Below are 17,784 nucleotides of genomic sequence, written 5' to 3' on the forward strand. Positions count from 1 at the left end.
CGTCTCAAAGGAAAGCCAGGCTCCTTCTTTTGCTGAAATACAGAAGGAAAGTGGAAGACTTGCATGCCACAGCCAGGTGTTTGCTGAGGTCTCTCCCAGGCCCTGCCAACGAACCTCCTTCTGGACTGATAATGCTCAGATTCATTTTAGCAGAGCCCAGTGATGCTTTGCCAGCCTACGTGGTACTTGTAGGATGTTGGACGTGTGCCCAAAAAAGAGCAGGATGAACAAAACGCCTTTGTGTCATACGGCAGGCCTTGAGGCCCGAGGTAAATGTGGCCCTAGGAAAACGTGATGTGGTGATCTTCCCCTTGTATTAAAATAACCTCTTCCACTAGTGAGCAACTCTATCAGGCCTCTCAAAAAGCCAAGGAAATTTATAAGGGTGCCCTCACAGAATCATAAACATTGGAAAAGCCCTCCAAGAGCACCTGGTCCAACCATCTCCCTATCATCAATGTCACCCACTAAACCATGTCCCTGAGCACCACATCCAGCCTCTCCTTGCACACCCCTCCAGGGACGGGGACTCCACCACCTCCCTGGGCAACCCATCCCAATGCCTGACTGCTCTTTCTGAGAAGAAATGTCTCGTAATTTCTAACCTGAACCTCCCCTGGCACAACTTGAGGCCATTCCCTCTTGTCCTATTGCTAGTTACCTGTGAGAAGAGGCTGACCCCCAGCTCCCCACAACTTCCTTTCAGGAGTTGTAGAAAGCCGTAACGTCTCCCCTGAGCCTCCTCTTCTCCAGACTAAACAACCCCAGTGATCTCAGCCGCCCCTCACAGGACTTGTGTCCCAGACCCTTCCTCAGCTTCACAGCCCTTCTCTGGACATGCTCCAGGGCCTTGATATCCTTCTTGTACTGAGGGGCCCAAAACTGAACGCAGTACTCAAGGTGCAGAATACAAGGGGAAAATCACCTTCCTGCTCCTGCTGGCTACACTATTCCTGACACAAGCCAGGATGCCGCTGGCCTTCTTGGCCACCTGGGCACACTGCTGGCTCATGCTCAGGCAAATGCAAACTACAGGCTGTTGTCTAAATGCTTGGTTGGTTGATGGTGCCCTTTGTGCTTTGGGTGTCTTGAGCTGACGAAGAACCTGAAGAGAAGTTCCTGTCACATTCCTCTTCGCTCCCTGCCCTGACCCAGGCTTGTCCCACCACACCGAGCAACCTGTGGTGGGCGCCTGCAACCTTGTGGTCCCTCACCACAAGGGGAGGAAGGAGAAGCTCCTCCAGACGGTGGCTGAGGTGCTCAGGTGCCATGATGGGCTGCTTGAAATGACAGGACGCCTCTGTGCACTGGGCAGTGCCTCCATTGACATGCGGCTGCACTGGGCCAGCTTTCCACAAAGCAACTAACAGAAGGGACAAAACTTAAAAAGATGGCAAAACAGAAGGGATTTGGGAGTGGTTGTAGCACCCTGAGTTATCTACGGCCTACTGCATTTCTTTCCTTTTGCTCTTCCCCTCTTTGCTCCACACCTTTGGAGCAGGAGGAGATACCCACCAGTTCACACCATTTCGAAGGAGACAATCAAATGCATTTGCTCATTACACCAGCTAAACTCTAGGAAGGCCCATGGAAAGAAGATACTGAGCAGACGAAAACAAATGACTATGCAACACAGCCTGAGTTTCGCGTGATCACAAAACCATAAAGATACAGCTGCAAGTCAAGGAGTGAAGCAACTGCTAGATTTTACCCATCCCCATTCAGCCAGATTACGAAAACCTATAATCACTCTAATATTCTCAATACATCTCAATGGCTCCTCAGCCTCACGTTGCTACGCTTATATTTTGGACAACAGCCAACGCGTTTACCTCAACTAAAAGGTTGGTGGTGCGCATTCATTCAGAGACATCAGCTCATTTCCTTGCTGGGGAGAGTCATGCATTGGGATGGAAATAATTAACAGCAGCTTTCTGTTCCAGGATCTGATAGCGAGCTCACAAAGGGATGCTGTAGCTACCCTCTCTACCTCTGTTTTTCCCATCGAAGAAGAGGAAATAATGCCACTTGTTTGCTTGTTGAACACGGCTGATCGGAAACTCTTCAGAAATGTTTGGGAAGGCTCAGAACAGAGCTGTAACTGCATTAATACTGAGCATGGAGTGAAGATCCAGAAACTTCTGACTTGCCTTCTCGTTGCAGTGAGAGATGAAGTGCAGCTCCTGTCTGACACGCGAGCCCAAGGTCCATGCTTAGCTCCTAAATTGCTTTTCAGCTGCAGCTGGTAGGGTATTTACCTAAATTTAATTATATGCATGACTTTGGCTGTTATGAATAAGGCATGTATGAACTATTCCGGAATAAAGTACAGTATTCATGAGTAATACATTACCTCTGCAATGTTTCCCAGACTTTGGCTTTGGGCTTGTTGATAAATACTTGCAGTCACTTGTTCTGTCAACGTTAATTGCATGCTAAAACAGACTCGAGCAGCATGGGCTTTTTTTTCTTTTTTCTAATACAGCAGAGGATGGCAGTAATGATTTCTACATCAAGGAGCTCAGTGAAATGATTTGCTTTGAATTTTACCACTGCAGAGTTTATCATCAGAGATTTTCTATTTTTAATGCAAGATTTCTTTTTGTGAAAAATTAATAGCACTGCCAGCTCAGCTCTGGAAGCCTTTGTTTGCACTCGCAGATTGTGTGTGGCAGTGCAAGCCAGCTCCAAAATGCAGCCTCCCATAATGGTGAGGGCTGTGCCCAGGGATGCACATGTACGTATATATAACGATGAGAGCCTTGCTCCTTGCACAGCATGAACCGGTACGGACGTATAGCAGGTGTAACTGAAGGCTACTTATGGGGTATGTGTTGGAGGCTGCTCTCTTATTCACCCAAAGCTACAGCATGCGGAGCTGTGGGAGCAGAATGAGCCAATGCAGGGAACTGGTACCTCGAGCACATTCCTCATTTTGTTCCCATCCCTTGTGCCACAGATGGAAAGGGACAATGCAGCACTAACAAAATCCTGGCATGACTGAAGAGCTGTGGTGCAGCAGAAGAAAATACTAAAAGCTTCTGCATATGTGCCTCATCTACACTCTTCTATCCTTCAGACAAAGCAAAGGAGATTTAAAAGGGTATAAAGTTACTTGATTCTTAAGGCATTGAACCAATGAAACAGAAGACAGGCAAAAAACAAAGTGAGAATCAGTCCCTTTTACTTCTGAACCTACCAACATCCAAATTTCCTGATTTACATCCACGTCTCCCTTCTTCCAGCTAATCCCATGAAACCATTCCAAAACCCAGACATCTGACACGGTGCCCAGTGAATCTGGCCTTCCAGCAGACGTGTATTCATATTTTATTCAGCTCTGCAGAGGGCAATTTTATAACTTCAGTGCAGAGAATAATGTCTGCTCTGACGAAGACCGGAGCCTCCTTTGCTTTCCAAAGGACGTCTGTCCAGCACAGCAGACTGCGGGAAAGGCCGAGCTCAGCTCACAGTCAGCTCCTGCTGAAGGATCACTTAATCACCAACAGTGATTTATTGATCTTTGTAGCATAGTTTCCCTCTGATGTTATAATTGTGAATTAACTTAGGAGGAATTAATGTTATACAAGAAACAATTCAAAACAGGGAATGTTCTTAAACATGCAGCATTATTTCCCACAGAATTAAACACTGCTTTAATTTGCTAAGCTAACTGGGACAGCAGAGTTCACAGCCAAGAAAAAAAAAAATCTTTCCATCTTTTAAGTCACATTTCATTGCAAAGAGATGAAGCATGAGACACCTGATCAGAAAGCGTCACCTGCTTACAAGTAACGGAGAACACAGCAGCAGGGCACTACCAGTTCCTGCTGCTCTATGAAACTGTAGAGATAATTCTGATTAGCAGGATGAGAAACCTTCACCACCATGGTTTCGGGTTGTTTTCTTCACCCAACAATTGTCTTATTCACAATGGCTTGCTCATACCATAATCACCACTGGCCATTCTTATACAGCAGGTACACCTAATGGCCCCAATCATAAACTAGGAACCCACTGTTCCAGGTGCTAAACATGCCATTTCCCGGCTAAAAGGGGCTATCTGTGATTATCTAATCTTGCTTTTTTGTAGCGCAGATGATAAGGCTCAACCCATCAGACGCACACAAAGTCCAACACCCCTGGTCTCACTGCAGTGGGTCTCTCTAAGACATATGACCACAATTTAATACTTCACCCGATGCCACCAGCTACAAGTGCTTGGCTGATGAGTTCTGGTTTACCAGAGACAAAGCGCTGCACAAAAATCTGCATCCAGACATCATCCCAACTCTTAGTGCTTCATCCCTTTGTATGTAACCTTCCCCACTGCCTTACTTGTAGTCTAAGCAGTAAAAGCAGCAACGCTGTGCTTGGTGTAAAGGAGAGCTGAAGAATTGCACGAACCACTCTGTGACCACTGGAAGCAGCAGAAATGGAATCACTTAACGGCACCTGGCCTACCCCTAAAGAAATTCTGACTTAAGTGTGTCTTGGTGATGGCAGACTTCAAATCAATAGGCTCACTGGATGTCTCTTCATTGCTGAGGTGCCACCAGTAAACACCAGTAAAACCAATACCACCCGTGTGGCTACAATATGGTGCACATCAGGGGGATGTGATCAAGGAGCAGAGCCTCCGCATGCAGCCAGTGCTGTCTTGCACCACGTCCTTAATACGCTGCAGGACGGGCAGGCTGATTGAGTGTGCGTGAGACGGAGCCAAACAGTAGTTAACAGCATCTTCAGCGCTGAGAGATGTCTTGGAGCATCTTGTGCTTAATGATTCCGAACTCTGAAGGAAGTGGGAAGCTCTGTGCCCCCCAACATGGTATTAACGTCATCATTCAGGTGGGAAGTCACTGGTTTATTCAGGTAAGTTTGACAGGTCTAATAGCAATGATCTCACTGATGCAGCTCAGCTGAAAGCAGAATTATGCTGAAGATCTGCTAGTGATGCTGCTGTCATTTTTTGTTCTCTAGGCTGTCTGTTATAAATTCCATAGGTACTAACTGTGCTGCTCCCATATTTTATCAAGTATGGAGAGTAAAAGCCAGAGATTATGTTACATACTTGGCTATCACAGAGAAAGAGTTCATCTGCAATTAATCTGGGATAATACAGCTGAACCTGATTGGGACTTTGTCCTGGAGCAGCTCTCCACTAAATTGCATGAAATAATGGCAGTTGGGTGCCAGGAACTGCCCAGAGAAGCAGCAGAGGAAAAACAGATAACTCTGATGGCACCCTTCAGGTTTAAGGTAACAAAACATATTTGCAATAATTTAAAAATACAGAACAATAAAGGAGAGAATAAACCATTTCTGAACCCTTACAGAGCCTGACTTAATGAGATTAAAAAAACTAGATCCAGGGAGTAATGCTGAAATTCCCTCATCTCAGTTCAGTTCATAAGGCCTTTCAGAAAATCTGCTGGTTGGCAGGAACAGATTACTTCGTATTCAGAGTAAATAAGCGATGTCCAAGAGCAGTGTGAAAAGACTGCTGGCATATTTAATAAACATGTTAGGTGGGTAAAATGAATAAAAACCATCTCTCAGTAAGCTCTCCGGTGACTATATAGTCAACATGCAGACAAGAACTTGAAAGATAAATGGTGATGCACCTCCTGTTCTCATTTCACCCGATGTAATTTCAAATAAGCAGGATGATAAAAGAATGGGGAATGTGACTTGGAAGTGCTCTAATTCCATTTAACCGGGAGTAAATGAACTTGTAAGAAGCAAGGTGGAATAAAGTCAGGGCTACTCTCTTGTAAACCACTGGAAGATGTTTGTGCTCAGTGAGTGAGTCTTAGGATTTGAGGAATGAAATAACAAGAACAAATTAAGCAACATTTCTTTCTTCAGTAAGCACACATATTGCTTCCAATTAATTCCACTTCTCTCTTTTTAGTGGCTCAGTGCCACAGAATGGATTACTCAGTGAGTATTTTCTTCCATTTAGATGTAAAAATGGTACAGAGTACAGAAGTTTGCAGTCCAGAAAAAAAAAAAAAGATTTTATGAGGACAGTAACTCAAGACAAAATATATTCAAAAAAAAACTTGCATCTGAATGCTTAGGTTGCATGTCTAATGAGCCAGTTAAAGCAAGCTGCTCTGCTGATGTCCTTTATGGTGGCAGCAATCACATCTGCTCTTCATCTCATCTCATCAGTCATGATTTGTAATCTGTCTCCCATTTCTTCTCTTCCAATCGACACCACACCTGCAGCCCTGTCCAAGTTTCCGAGGAAAAACCTGCAGCTCAGGCACTTGGGTGCTTCGTTAGATGTAGATCCACCACGTGAATGAGCTCAAGCCTCACTCTCCTCTACGTCCACCAACAGATCCTTCTCTCTACCCAGTCCCAAAGTCCACATTGCACAAACCTTGGCTTCTGACATTCAGAGAAGTCCCGTTACAGCTGCCTGACTTGCTACCAATGGCTTTAATCATTCATTTTTAGCTCAGTATTTCTGCAGGAGCTTAGAGTTAACACCTAGAAACGTTGGCAGTGTGGATGCTCGCGTATAGAAGAGTCTCCTACATTCATTTGGTTGAGCTATTGCCCATTCTTTTTACATTTCAAAATACACCATTTACAAGTCAGGGATCAGAAAACTTTACTCTGGAAGCCTGGAAGTTGTACACTCAGTGTCAGCAGTCCATCAGATCTCCACTGCCTGGTGAGCAGCTTGTGTTTGCCCATTCAGTGAAGTGGAGGACATCATGATGGATACCTCTTTGTGATCCAAAAATACGTAACTCAGCTGCATTCCTTGTGATGAGGAAATGAAACCAGCAAGAAATGTTTGACTGCCATTCTTATGCTAGGGGTGTAGAGGAATCCCTGCTCCAAACCACAGGTAAACCACCGCTTCCTCCCCGCTCTGCAGTCCCGCCAAAATTAGAGCTGCAGGAATGATGATAAAACACCAAATCCCCCAGCGATTTGGTAATTAATTACACTAACTCAGCGCAGGCTTTGCACAAGTGCAGATGCCTGGTCAGCAGACCAGGGAACAAATTGACCTCGTGTATTTCGGCGACATGTGGCACGCAGCACGCAGCTGGGCACAGCGCAAGGAACAAAACACCACCCGTCCCTCGGGGTCCTGCTGAACCACCAGGTGCTCGCCACGGACCCACGCCTGGGGGCATTCCAAAAAAAAAAAACACTTTCAGAAAGGCAACTCAAGCAGCAAAGTAATGCAAAATAAGAATGGAAGAAGCAGTGCTCAGCTCCCTGCTGCACGTCCAGAGCTGAGGTCGCTGCTGAACACTCGCGAAAACCTCCTTGTTCCATCTCCCTCTCCACAAGGTGCTACTGGGCACTGCATTATTTTTATTTTTTTCTGCATAAGTAAAGGATTCAAATAAATAAAACCCATTATTTTGCTTCACCTTGAGTTCAAATAGCACCTTTGCTTCACGGAGTGAAATCCATCCCACGTGAATGCAGAGAGAACACTTAAGACACAGCCTGGCTTTTGGTGAATGCTTTTTTTTCAAGCTAACAATAAACCTGAGCATATTTTAAGAGCTTTCCAGAATCTCAGCATATAAAAGATGAAAACAAAAAGTTAACTAACCATGCACCATAATGACGTGAGATACTCGGGAGTTAATTGTAGACAAGTTTTAAGAAGCTGATGCGTAATATAAAGCCCCCCTCCATTTAAGTGTATGCTTTATCACTGAATTTTTGTGATTTTCACTGACTTCTTTTCCTTCAAACTTTCTGAATTTATTCCCTTTTGACTGGGGATTGTTATTTGTCGATCAGATTAAGCTTAATTTGATTTGTCAGTGAGATTAAGTGCAAAAAACACTTATTTGTTTCTAATTCACAATCTCTCAGTCCGCTGGGTAATAAGTAAAAACATTAACTCTGTGTAGGAAAAGTCTCCACTTGCAGCTTGCCTCCCAGGAGAGAAAGGAAAATGCAAAATACCTACACTGTATTGTATTCCAGGACAGCTCTGCAGGAAACCATGGCAACTCGGCGGGCTGCGTTGGAGCTGCGTGCTCCTGCTTGGATCACTGCTGCACCCCGAGCCACACAAGGTGCCTTTATTTAGGGCTGCAGGGACAGGAACAGATTTGGTTCGTGATGTGGAACACGAGGGGGTAGATGAGGAGCTGCCCTCGCCCCCAGCTCCAGAGACACCAGCACTTCTGCCTTTTTTTTTTTAAGCGATATCCCATATTGTTAGGCATCTTCTAATTCAGGCAACGAGCAGGAGGAACTGCCCTTGACCTATTGTTGGTGCACTGAAGAACATCTACTGCAGAATATTAGTTCCTCATACAGCTTTTGTTTAGGTTTAGGTTGGAAATGAGGAGACATTTCTTCTCAGAAAGAGCAGTCGGGCACTGGGATGGGTTGCCCAGGGAGGTGGTGGCGGCACTGTCCCTGGGGGTGTTCAAGGAGAGGTTGGACGTGGTGCTTGGGGACATGGTTTAGTGATGACATTGGTGGTAGGGGGATGGTTGGACCAGATGATCTTGGAGGGCTTTTCCAACCTTAGTAATTCTAGGATTCTGTGATTTCTGAGCTTGAGCATCACCCCTAAACCACCCCAGTGGTGTCACTGCTGGTTCCTGACCCAGGCACCAGGAACTGGGTTTTGAATGATTCCCTGTGCCTGCAGGGGCTCTCTTCAGACCTGAGCATCCAGCTTTTCTGGAAGCCTGACCACAGATGTTCAGGATTTCAGACTAACGCTGCATCTGGGATATTCCCGGACGGATTCCCAGCGGAATATTCCTCCTAGGAGGAGCTGTCCTCCCCCATCGCTACACCAGTGCCTGCTGCCCTCCTACTCACCCCGGTCCAGATACGTGCACTGCGAGCACCAGAGGCTAGGTGAGGTGACTCCATGCTGCGAGTGGAGATCTTGGTGCTTCGTTTTGCTGAGGTGCCACTGCCGTTGGAAGGTCCCTGAGCCGTGCTACAAAGAGCCACTTTGCTCAGCGATGACAGGGGACACAGCAGCAGCTTGTGCGTGTGCCACCCTGAGAAGCAAAAGCCCCTGTTACAAGAGCCATATGCTGGCAATGGCATAAAGAGCAGCTTTCTCCTTCCTTTGTTTTCTGAGCAAGAAAAGGACACCTGCAGATCTACCCCCAAAACCTGCGTACCGGTTAGAAGAGCAGACCGTCAGTACTGGAGACATCTCCTGGTGAGCCCATCACCCTGAGCTCCTTTGTAAATCGACAGGAGGAGACACTTGCAAGGCACTCTTCATCTGACCTATTTTAGCCTTTTAGCTCATGATGAAATGAATCATCCTTATTTCCCTCCTCTGACTATAAAGCAAGTCTAGACAAGCCACGCAGATGTTGATACTTAAATCTGGACAGAGTAATTTCACTTTGGGGGTCTGTATCTGGCTGCAGCTCTTTTACTGCCTCACCAGGGCAAATCACGTCTGTCTCCCTTGCAGTTCCTTCAGCAGCAGCCCAGGGATAAAACGTTTTATTAGCGTTGTAAAAGCTTGCAAGATAATTGCATGGAAGTTTCTGATTAAGTCTAGGCAAAACACAGCACGGCATCAGAGAAGAATTTACGTTAAGAAATACAAGTGTAAGAGCAAACACTCAATAATCACCACTTTCTCCACGCACCAGTCACAAAGGATTGGGTCTTTCCCCTAAGATGTTTGATGTTATTTGTCAACTAAGGCACTGAGTTAATAGCGTTACGCTGACAGGCAGGGGAAGTCATTACTCCGATGCTGGTTCGACTCTGACAAATGCTTTGTTGGTGCCCTGTTATTAAATGGATGCTGGGGGGTCTCTTGCGAGAGAGGTTATGGTGATTGTGTTCCCCTCAATGCCAGGCAGCCCTTGCTTGAGACAGAAAATTCATGGTGAGCATCCAAGGACAAGGGCTAGCAACTCACCAGGCTCACAGAAAAATCCGGCGGATGGAGATTTGCCGCTTATCATAAAGGCCTAGGAAAACGTGGTAATTTCTGGACACTGTGTTCTTCCTCTCCCCTCTTCTCCATACTCCCCAGAACACAGGAACTCGCTCTCATTAATGAAATGAGGAAGATTACCCCAGCTGCAGTGCTGCAGACACAAGGCCCATTATCCCAATTTCTTTCGTAACATCCTTACACCTGGACGCCCTGTCAGGGTAAGTCAATTAAGAGCAGCTTCACAAAACCACACTTCACTCCAAAGCTCTTCTCCTATGAAAAATCAGCCTCAGCGACCTGACTCTTGGCTGTATCGACATGGGGAGGTCAACGAGCTTTGCATTAACAGCACGTTTCTGCCCCAGCAGACGATGAGCGGTCCGTACGGTTATAACATCTTCCCAATTCCCAGGCGAGCAGAAAGGAAATCAAAGTTGCTGCAAACAAACCAACGGCAGGCAAATTTTCATAGGTTACTCCTATTAGCTCAGTCAGTGGCAAGCTGTGCTTCTTTTAGAGGAATAAAATGAAAAATCATTACTTATCTTAATCGTTGCTAAGGGTTTACTGTACTCTGAGCTCAACACTGCAATATCGGCGCTTCCCTGAGAGCTGGACAGGAGGATTTTGAGGAGCACAATAGCAGAATCTCAGAGGGTCCTCTCTATTAATCACCAAAATGTATCCTGTTTCATTATCTACCATCGGAGTGTAATGCAATTAGCGTGCATTATACATTAGAGATATTTATTAGCCCTTCAATACGTATAGACTTGCACTCAAGGCACTGGGAGCCCATTACATGCATTGCAACTTTGCTTGCCCCTGGCGAGGAGCTGAGTCTGGTCAGCATCAGAAATCCCACAGGGGCGTTGTTCTTGCAAAGAGCACAAGATTTCCCCGTATGGTTAAAGCCAGCATTAATATTCCAGGTGAAATGGCACATACGGGACTCGAGTGACGGCCAAGAGCCTCCCAAAGCATGTGACAAATTGGCACAGAGAAGTGGAAGAGCAAAGGACCCGGCTCCAGTTCCGCAGGCAGGTGAGCACACACCTCACACGGTTTCCTCTCCAGGACAGCGCTGTGCCCACTCAACTTGGCAAGACAGCTACAGACCAAGCCCTGCTCAAACTACAGCTCTGAGGGCAGCGCAACGTGGTCATGATGTCCTTGAACCCCGAGCAGAGGTCCATCCTATGGGTTTTCTCATCGAGTGAACAAGGGCTGATCTGGGACTTCCTGCAAAAACCACGTGCAGTGGCAAGCATGGCTTCAGTGCAAAACCACCTAAAATGGAGCACTTTTGAGTTTCATTCTGAGGTTGGTATTCTGAGAGCTTGGAGGAAGCCCGTAACCACCTCGGTGACAAGTGGCCAGAAAGGGGGGCTGCTCTCAGCTCCATCGGCATAATTGCAAACAGGGTGGAAAAGCATCACCCAGTGACGAGCACTTCATGACTCCACGGGAGGATATTAAATAACCAGCACTGATTGCTATAAAGACACCTGCTGCTGTAAGATGTTTTACAGAGGGCTCACTTGATAGGACTATCACACAGAACCCACTAAACCAGCCAAGATTCCCACTGGGAGGAGCTATATAATATTTTTCTACCGTAGCCTGTTTGCGACAAAATTTAAAGTGGTAAATTACAACAAGAGTGCTAGCAGCTATGTCTGCTCTAATCAGCTATGTGGTTCCAGCAGATACTGCCGTATTTCTTTAGGCTGGTCGCAGGATCCAGGAGATGCCCTGATATAGCCGAGCATCTGAGTGTTTCCCTGATTTTTGTAATCGTATTTGAAGAGATGGGCAAGCAAAACGGAGCAGAGCTTACGGGGATAAAGTACTAGAATTACAGTCAGTGTCTGTTTCCACTCTTCAGCAGAAACAAAGATAACATTGTTAATAGTGATCACTGGGTTTAGAGAATATAAATCTAACCATGATTAAATTCTGTTCTCTGTGAGCTAAGCCAGGAACTCAGCTGCTATCAGTACGGAGATTACGTATGCATTTACAGTCCAAAATTGTGAAGAGCCTGATTCCGTTCCTTATTTTGCTTTCAAAAATGCATTTATAGCAGGACTACGAGGAACAAGACTTCAAAAAGAAGCCAACTGCAAAAGACGTATCCACACTGTTCATCTTTCATCTCCTTATCCTCCGCTTCACATGGTTTCGCTACCTTTGAGGAAACGGAGGATGATTCCCCTCTCCAGACTGAGCTGGCAGGATTAATCTGCCAAAATGCAGCCACCCCTAGCATGACTCAGATGCCTGTATCTGAGCCAGTCAACTGGGACCTTCTGAAGAACAGCTCATCTCATTCTAAAGAATACTGTTACATTTGCCGGGTCAGTTTTGTGCCCAGGGAGCACTTATTTCTTTCCACGGACAATACAAAGTTGTAAGGAGACCAGTACAGCTGGAGTTATGTACAGAGCAGACACATCAAAGTCAGGTGAGATGAATCTCATTCCATGTGCAACCTGGTAAAATGAAATGATTCAGATAACAGCACGAAACGCTTTTGAGACGAACACATGTGGAAGCTCTGATTCCTCAGAGCATCTGCTTACCTAGGATCACAGAGAAACTTGGTCTTTTCACCTTCTTCTCTCCAAATAAGCCATTCTCGAAAAGAGGGATGAACAAACATTCGCGTCATATCTCTACGTTTGATAAGAAACATAGAAAGGTTCTCCATCCTCTGCTGAAAGTCATCCCACTCCAAAGTGCCCTCAATGTTACCTGCATTAATGGCCTGAAAAATATGTTCATCTGTTAATGGATGCAGAGATGCCACTGCCACATTCAAGAGAGGCATAACCCGATCAAAGGAAGACTGCGTTGGGAACTTCATATTGCACTGTAACAGGTAAACTTCTGACAGAGACACTGGCACTACTTTGTAGCTGGAGCTTTTTAGTACTAGGTATCCTTTCTCTATGAGATCAAAAGTGAGTTTTAGGTACAGGTAGGACCCTTGGCTCAAAGTCTTGAGGTGAGAACTGAGCTTGCCAAACGTAGTGTTGTCCATTTTGCCATTCAGCGAGATGTTGTTCTGGATCTCCGAGCTGCTGTGTATCCGATGAAGGATGTACGCCTGCAGGTCCTGGTCTATGGCTTCATTCTCTTCCAGTCTGTCCAAAAATATTCTATGGAAGGGCAACAGCTTAATTATTTCCTACAAAGAAAGAAAAAGAAGTATATTCATGCTGGGAACGTTTATTATTCATTAAGTAAACTTAATTCATATTACAGTAGCACCTTTGAGACTCCTTCAAGACCTTCTCCATCAGGGCAAGCACACAAAATGGCAGTTTGTACCTTCAGGACCTCACGATCTCATCTATAATCAAGTCCTTTCTGCGTGAGACATGACTGAAATCAAAATGAAGGACACGGTTCCTAACACCTCATCCCTGGAAAGGTCTAGAAAAATCCCCCGGAGCAGTGCCCTTGTTACTCCTGCCCTGCCCCATCCAAGCACCGAGATGCCATCTCTCCTGCTGTCATTTCAGAAGCCCGATAGAAGGAACGACCTGTGAACAGCCAGATGACAGATCTGAGGCCAAAACAAATGTTGCTGAAGCCGAGCAAAGCACCTCCTCCTGTGCTACTCTGCTGCTATCAACAGGGAAATGCACCGAAATGTGAGGGCAGATAACAGTGAGTGCTTTCCAGTGCAAAATAAATAGGTCTATCTGCTGTAAGATACCATGTCCAGGGTATCTCTCATCTGCTAAGCTCACCAATGCTTTGGGTTTTTGATGGCCTCAAAATCACTGAAGGCCTCTCCAAAGGAGTTCTCATGTCATGGGCTCTGTCACTGCAAAGTGGGGAGAGAAATGATGTGATGGAGGTGATGGAGCTGGACCAGGCAGTTTCAGGAGCAGCAACCAACTCTCCAAAATAATACAAAGGGTGAACACGGTGCAAAACTAAAGCTCACCGTGAAGACTGTAGGGCTGCAAGAGCCCTAATTAAATGAGGAATTCAAGCCATCGAGATGCAATTTACCTACCATTATAAAAAGATTTCTTTGAAAATATGTTTAATTTACTCCACTAGCGAGTGGCCCAGAAGCACGGCACAGAAGAGCAGAAAGCCCCAACCCTCCCAGTGTCTCAGGGAGCAGCTGCAGTTCCCAGCTCCAAAGGCAGCGAGCAGCAGCTGCCTGGATGGAGCTGGAGCCAGCGCTCAGCTCCCTGCCAGGCAGACCACAGTAAATCAACCTGCGGAGCTCGGTAAATATTAGCGGATGTCGGTAAAACTGCCTAATGGACCTCGGTACAAATGAACTGCACAGCCCCATGCTAATGAAAAGTGGCTAATCATGAAGAAATGGGTGCTGTTCTGCGTCAGGTAGAGCCGCAGACACGTCCTTCTCCCTGGAGCAGCTGGGCCAGCTGATGAGCAGCTCTCATCCCAAGCGCATCTCATCCCTCTGACGTCTGTCTCCTCCGGGCTCCTGGCTCAAAAGCTCAGTGTGAGTGTTCCCACAACTGATGCTGCAAATCAACCAGCTCTGCTTTGAAACAGTTGAAATAGCAGATCTGTCCTAACTGGGTCATTTTGTTTGCTTCTCAGCTTGCTCCATTCAGATGAGCCAACAAACCAAGGGCGGCTTAATCCTGTGCTAAGGGAGTGGTGACGATAGCTAAGGCTAGGATGAAGGTAAAAAATAATAATAAAAAAAAGAAAACCTGCTCAGCTGCAAACTAAAATGAAAATACTTATGGATAACCCAAACAACATTCAGCCTAGAGCTTCAGCGCCTACTCAAGATATTCTTAACTGAGCTGAATAATGACTTGTACCAACATTGACTCCTTCCAACGCAGTTGCACAATGAAGATGCACAACCCTTGGCCCTTCCACAACGAGGAGAGGACGTTTTCAAGCAGTCTCCTAATATGCTTGGTGATTAAGTAGCCCCTTTTCACATGAGTTTAGCTTACATTCATTTAATTTGAACATGATGAACATCTATGGGCATAAAAATGTGATGCCAGATTGTACCCTTGCAACTCCGTAAAGTCTGGGACAGAAATGCAAATCCAAGTATAAAAAAGCCAAAGGGATAACCTAAAATATAGGGTCTTAAACAAATCCTTATATACACTAAGATAATCTTTATCAACACCCATCATGACATCGGAACAATTTATCAGAATTATTGGACTCAATGTACCTGTAGACTTGTCCTGACTGTCACCACCAGCTTCAGCCAGGAAGGGAACTTCCCAATCATTTTGCTGAGGAATGATACTATGGTGTCTCCATAATCTGGCTTGTGAAATTCTGCTTCATTTAAGCCATCAATTAATATGATGAAATCTTCATCGGGGATCTTCCTCTCTGAGATAAGAGAAAGAAAAAAGGCATTAATTTAAAACGCTAAACGTGACTACAATATACTGTAAAGTCACTGCAGTGTTCTGAAGTGTCATCAAATACTGCTAAAGAAGAAATACAAATGCAGCAGCAGCCCCTCTCTTATGATACACTAATTCCTAGGTAGGTTCTCACATAAACAATTTCCATTCTTCTAAAATACATATTTTATTTCTGACATACAAAATGTAATATTCTACAAGTAAAACAGTTAAAAAACTACCACTTCCACAAAGTCTGATGTTATTTGATGTGAATCAAGGTCCTTCTGATAAGTTTTAATAAGCACATTATCAGAAGTTCTCTGTAGTTTTGGTATTAAGCTCACACCTGATGTCAGCCTGTCTTAATTTTTGAAGGATCACCAAGAAAGTCACTTCCCCAACACCTCCACACTATGTTGACTCTGATGTCTGCACTTTATTTATTTTATTTATATTTACACTTCATCTTATTGATCAAGTAAGGTCTGGACAAGTGTTTTGAAATGAAAGCAAACCCGATTCACAGGCAAAACAATTATTTGAGGAGAGTAAGCCATCACTCTGCAGGTGTGGGGCTGGCTGTACAACATTTTGAAGGTTACATTGGCTGTTTCCAGCACTGTAAAGGAGTTTGATCAGAACTCTGCAGTCAAAACCACTTTTATAAACAAGCTGGGGGGAATAACCAGATCCCACAAAAAAGCAAGTCATGATCTTTTTAAACCCTTTTTTTTTTTTTTTTTTTTTTTTTTTTTTTTGCTGCGGGTGAATGCAGTAACCAAAGTGATGCATACAATGAAGCCAGTGTTTCTAGGTCAGATGCTGAGAGCTGAGTAGAGCTTTGGAACTAATGATATATATTCTTGTGAACTGGGATCTTAAGCTCAAGTGATATCTTCTCAAAGGTAATCTTGTCTAATAAACGTAGTAATGGGTGGGAAATAGGACATCCGAGGCTACTGTCGGCATAAGCTACTGACGTACTACAGGTTCTAATCGGTATAATGTTGTCTCTCCTTTGTAAAGTACCAGGGATAAGCCCGGCTAACAAAAAAGCTCAGTATTCCTGACAGCTGATCAGCTTTTCTCTTTGATTGTAAAGTGCATCAGGATATTTTCTATAAAAATCCAGCACAAAATGTTCATCGACAACACGAGCCGTCTGTGGTATTCCAGGGAGGGCAGAAACACGTAAACACCTTGCTTTCAGTAGCGCTGAACACCAAAATCCCATCTTGTCCTTGCCTTATGCTACCAAGTTGCATTTATTTCTGAATGTGCTGTTAATATCCATACGAAGAACACATATTTTGCAGTAAATTCGCCAGGGATCCTTTTTCAGTTAACTTTTCAGTAAGCTTATTGGATATACTTGAAACTACACTTTATGACTCTCTGAAATCCTGGAGTGAATATGGAGCACGAGTTTTATGCTCATATCTCATGTTTCTCATAAAGCCTGAGGGAGAGGGGAGAAGGCAGGGAGAGGGGAAGAATCAGAACTTTGTTCTCCTATGTATTATTTAGATTCCTGGCGATTCAAAAAAATGTATTTGAGAAACATGAATCTGAGTTTCTCGGTGACATTCACCATTAATGGTTATGCAATAAGTTTGCCCCAGTAGCATTAAAGCTTCAACAGCACCTTGTAAAAGACCTGCTGATATATTTACAGAGTCTTAAATGTTATATATTTTAAAACCAATTTCCAGACACTGTTCATTTTGTCACAAAACACTTGGTACAAATCAGCTTGCCAGCACTCTCCATCAGCAACGTTGAAAGATGAGAGCCCCAATCACTGGCTCCATCAGAGCTGCGTCGAATGCTGAGCCCAAAAGCAAACAGAACTTTTATAGAAAATTTTTCCACCCCCCAAGAACTTGGGACCAGCTGAGGGCCAACCTGCTTGGCAGGAAAAATAAGCATCCTCTGAAACCCTTTAAAATCAAAAGCTGGAACGCCTCCCAAGGAGCTCCTGCAATAACCACAGATTATTTTCCTTTAGAGCAGCGGTTCCTAAACGTGTCCTTTCTCTGCCAGGAGTGTTGGTAGGAAAGGGTAGCCACACTACTCCTACAGTGACATTTCTCCATGCCAGGAAAATCAACTGCTGTCGAGCTGTGCTGGCTCGGGGTGTTCTTGTGCCTGGTAGAACCACGCGAGTTGGACTCAGCAGCTCAGGGCTTGGACGCTTTGTTCAGAAGAGCTCATCTGAACAGCAGGGCTTTGAATCTGGTAGAGGCTGCATCTATTTCACGTCGGTTCAGACACTGGGATATATGCAGGGTCATAACAGAAAATTATCTCAACTATTTTTGCGGCCGACAACTCAGAGCGTGCCATTTTGATAGAGGCAATTTTGCAGGACAACACAGCCCTGAACTCTGCAACCCTCTGCCAGTTTTCATGGCAACGAGCGGAGATCTTAAAGGTAGCGATTGTCACAACGAATTAGTT

The 17,784-nt window shown here is 45.0% G+C and overlaps 1 protein-coding gene across 21 annotated transcripts in view; it reads right to left on the reverse strand.

Moving 5' to 3' along the window:
• Nucleotides 1–17,784, reverse strand: part of TANC2 (tetratricopeptide repeat, ankyrin repeat and coiled-coil containing 2) — a 283,394-nt gene that overhangs the window by 37,573 nt on the left and 228,037 nt on the right. For all 21 annotated transcript variants that reach the window (XM_072028945.1, XM_072028943.1, XM_072028946.1 and 18 more), the window contains 2 exons: nucleotides 15,138–15,304; nucleotides 12,520–13,127 (listed from right to left, as the gene is read on the reverse strand). In XM_072028945.1, coding sequence (XP_071885046.1) covers nucleotides 12,520–13,127; nucleotides 15,138–15,304 — 775 coding nt within the window. The remainder of the gene's footprint in view (nucleotides 1–12,519; nucleotides 13,128–15,137; nucleotides 15,305–17,784) is intronic.

The sequence above is a fragment of the Anas platyrhynchos genome, chromosome 28 (genome assembly GCF_047663525.1).
Source record: "Anas platyrhynchos isolate ZD024472 breed Pekin duck chromosome 28, IASCAAS_PekinDuck_T2T, whole genome shotgun sequence".
NCBI lineage: Eukaryota > Metazoa > Chordata > Aves > Anseriformes > Anatidae > Anas > Anas platyrhynchos.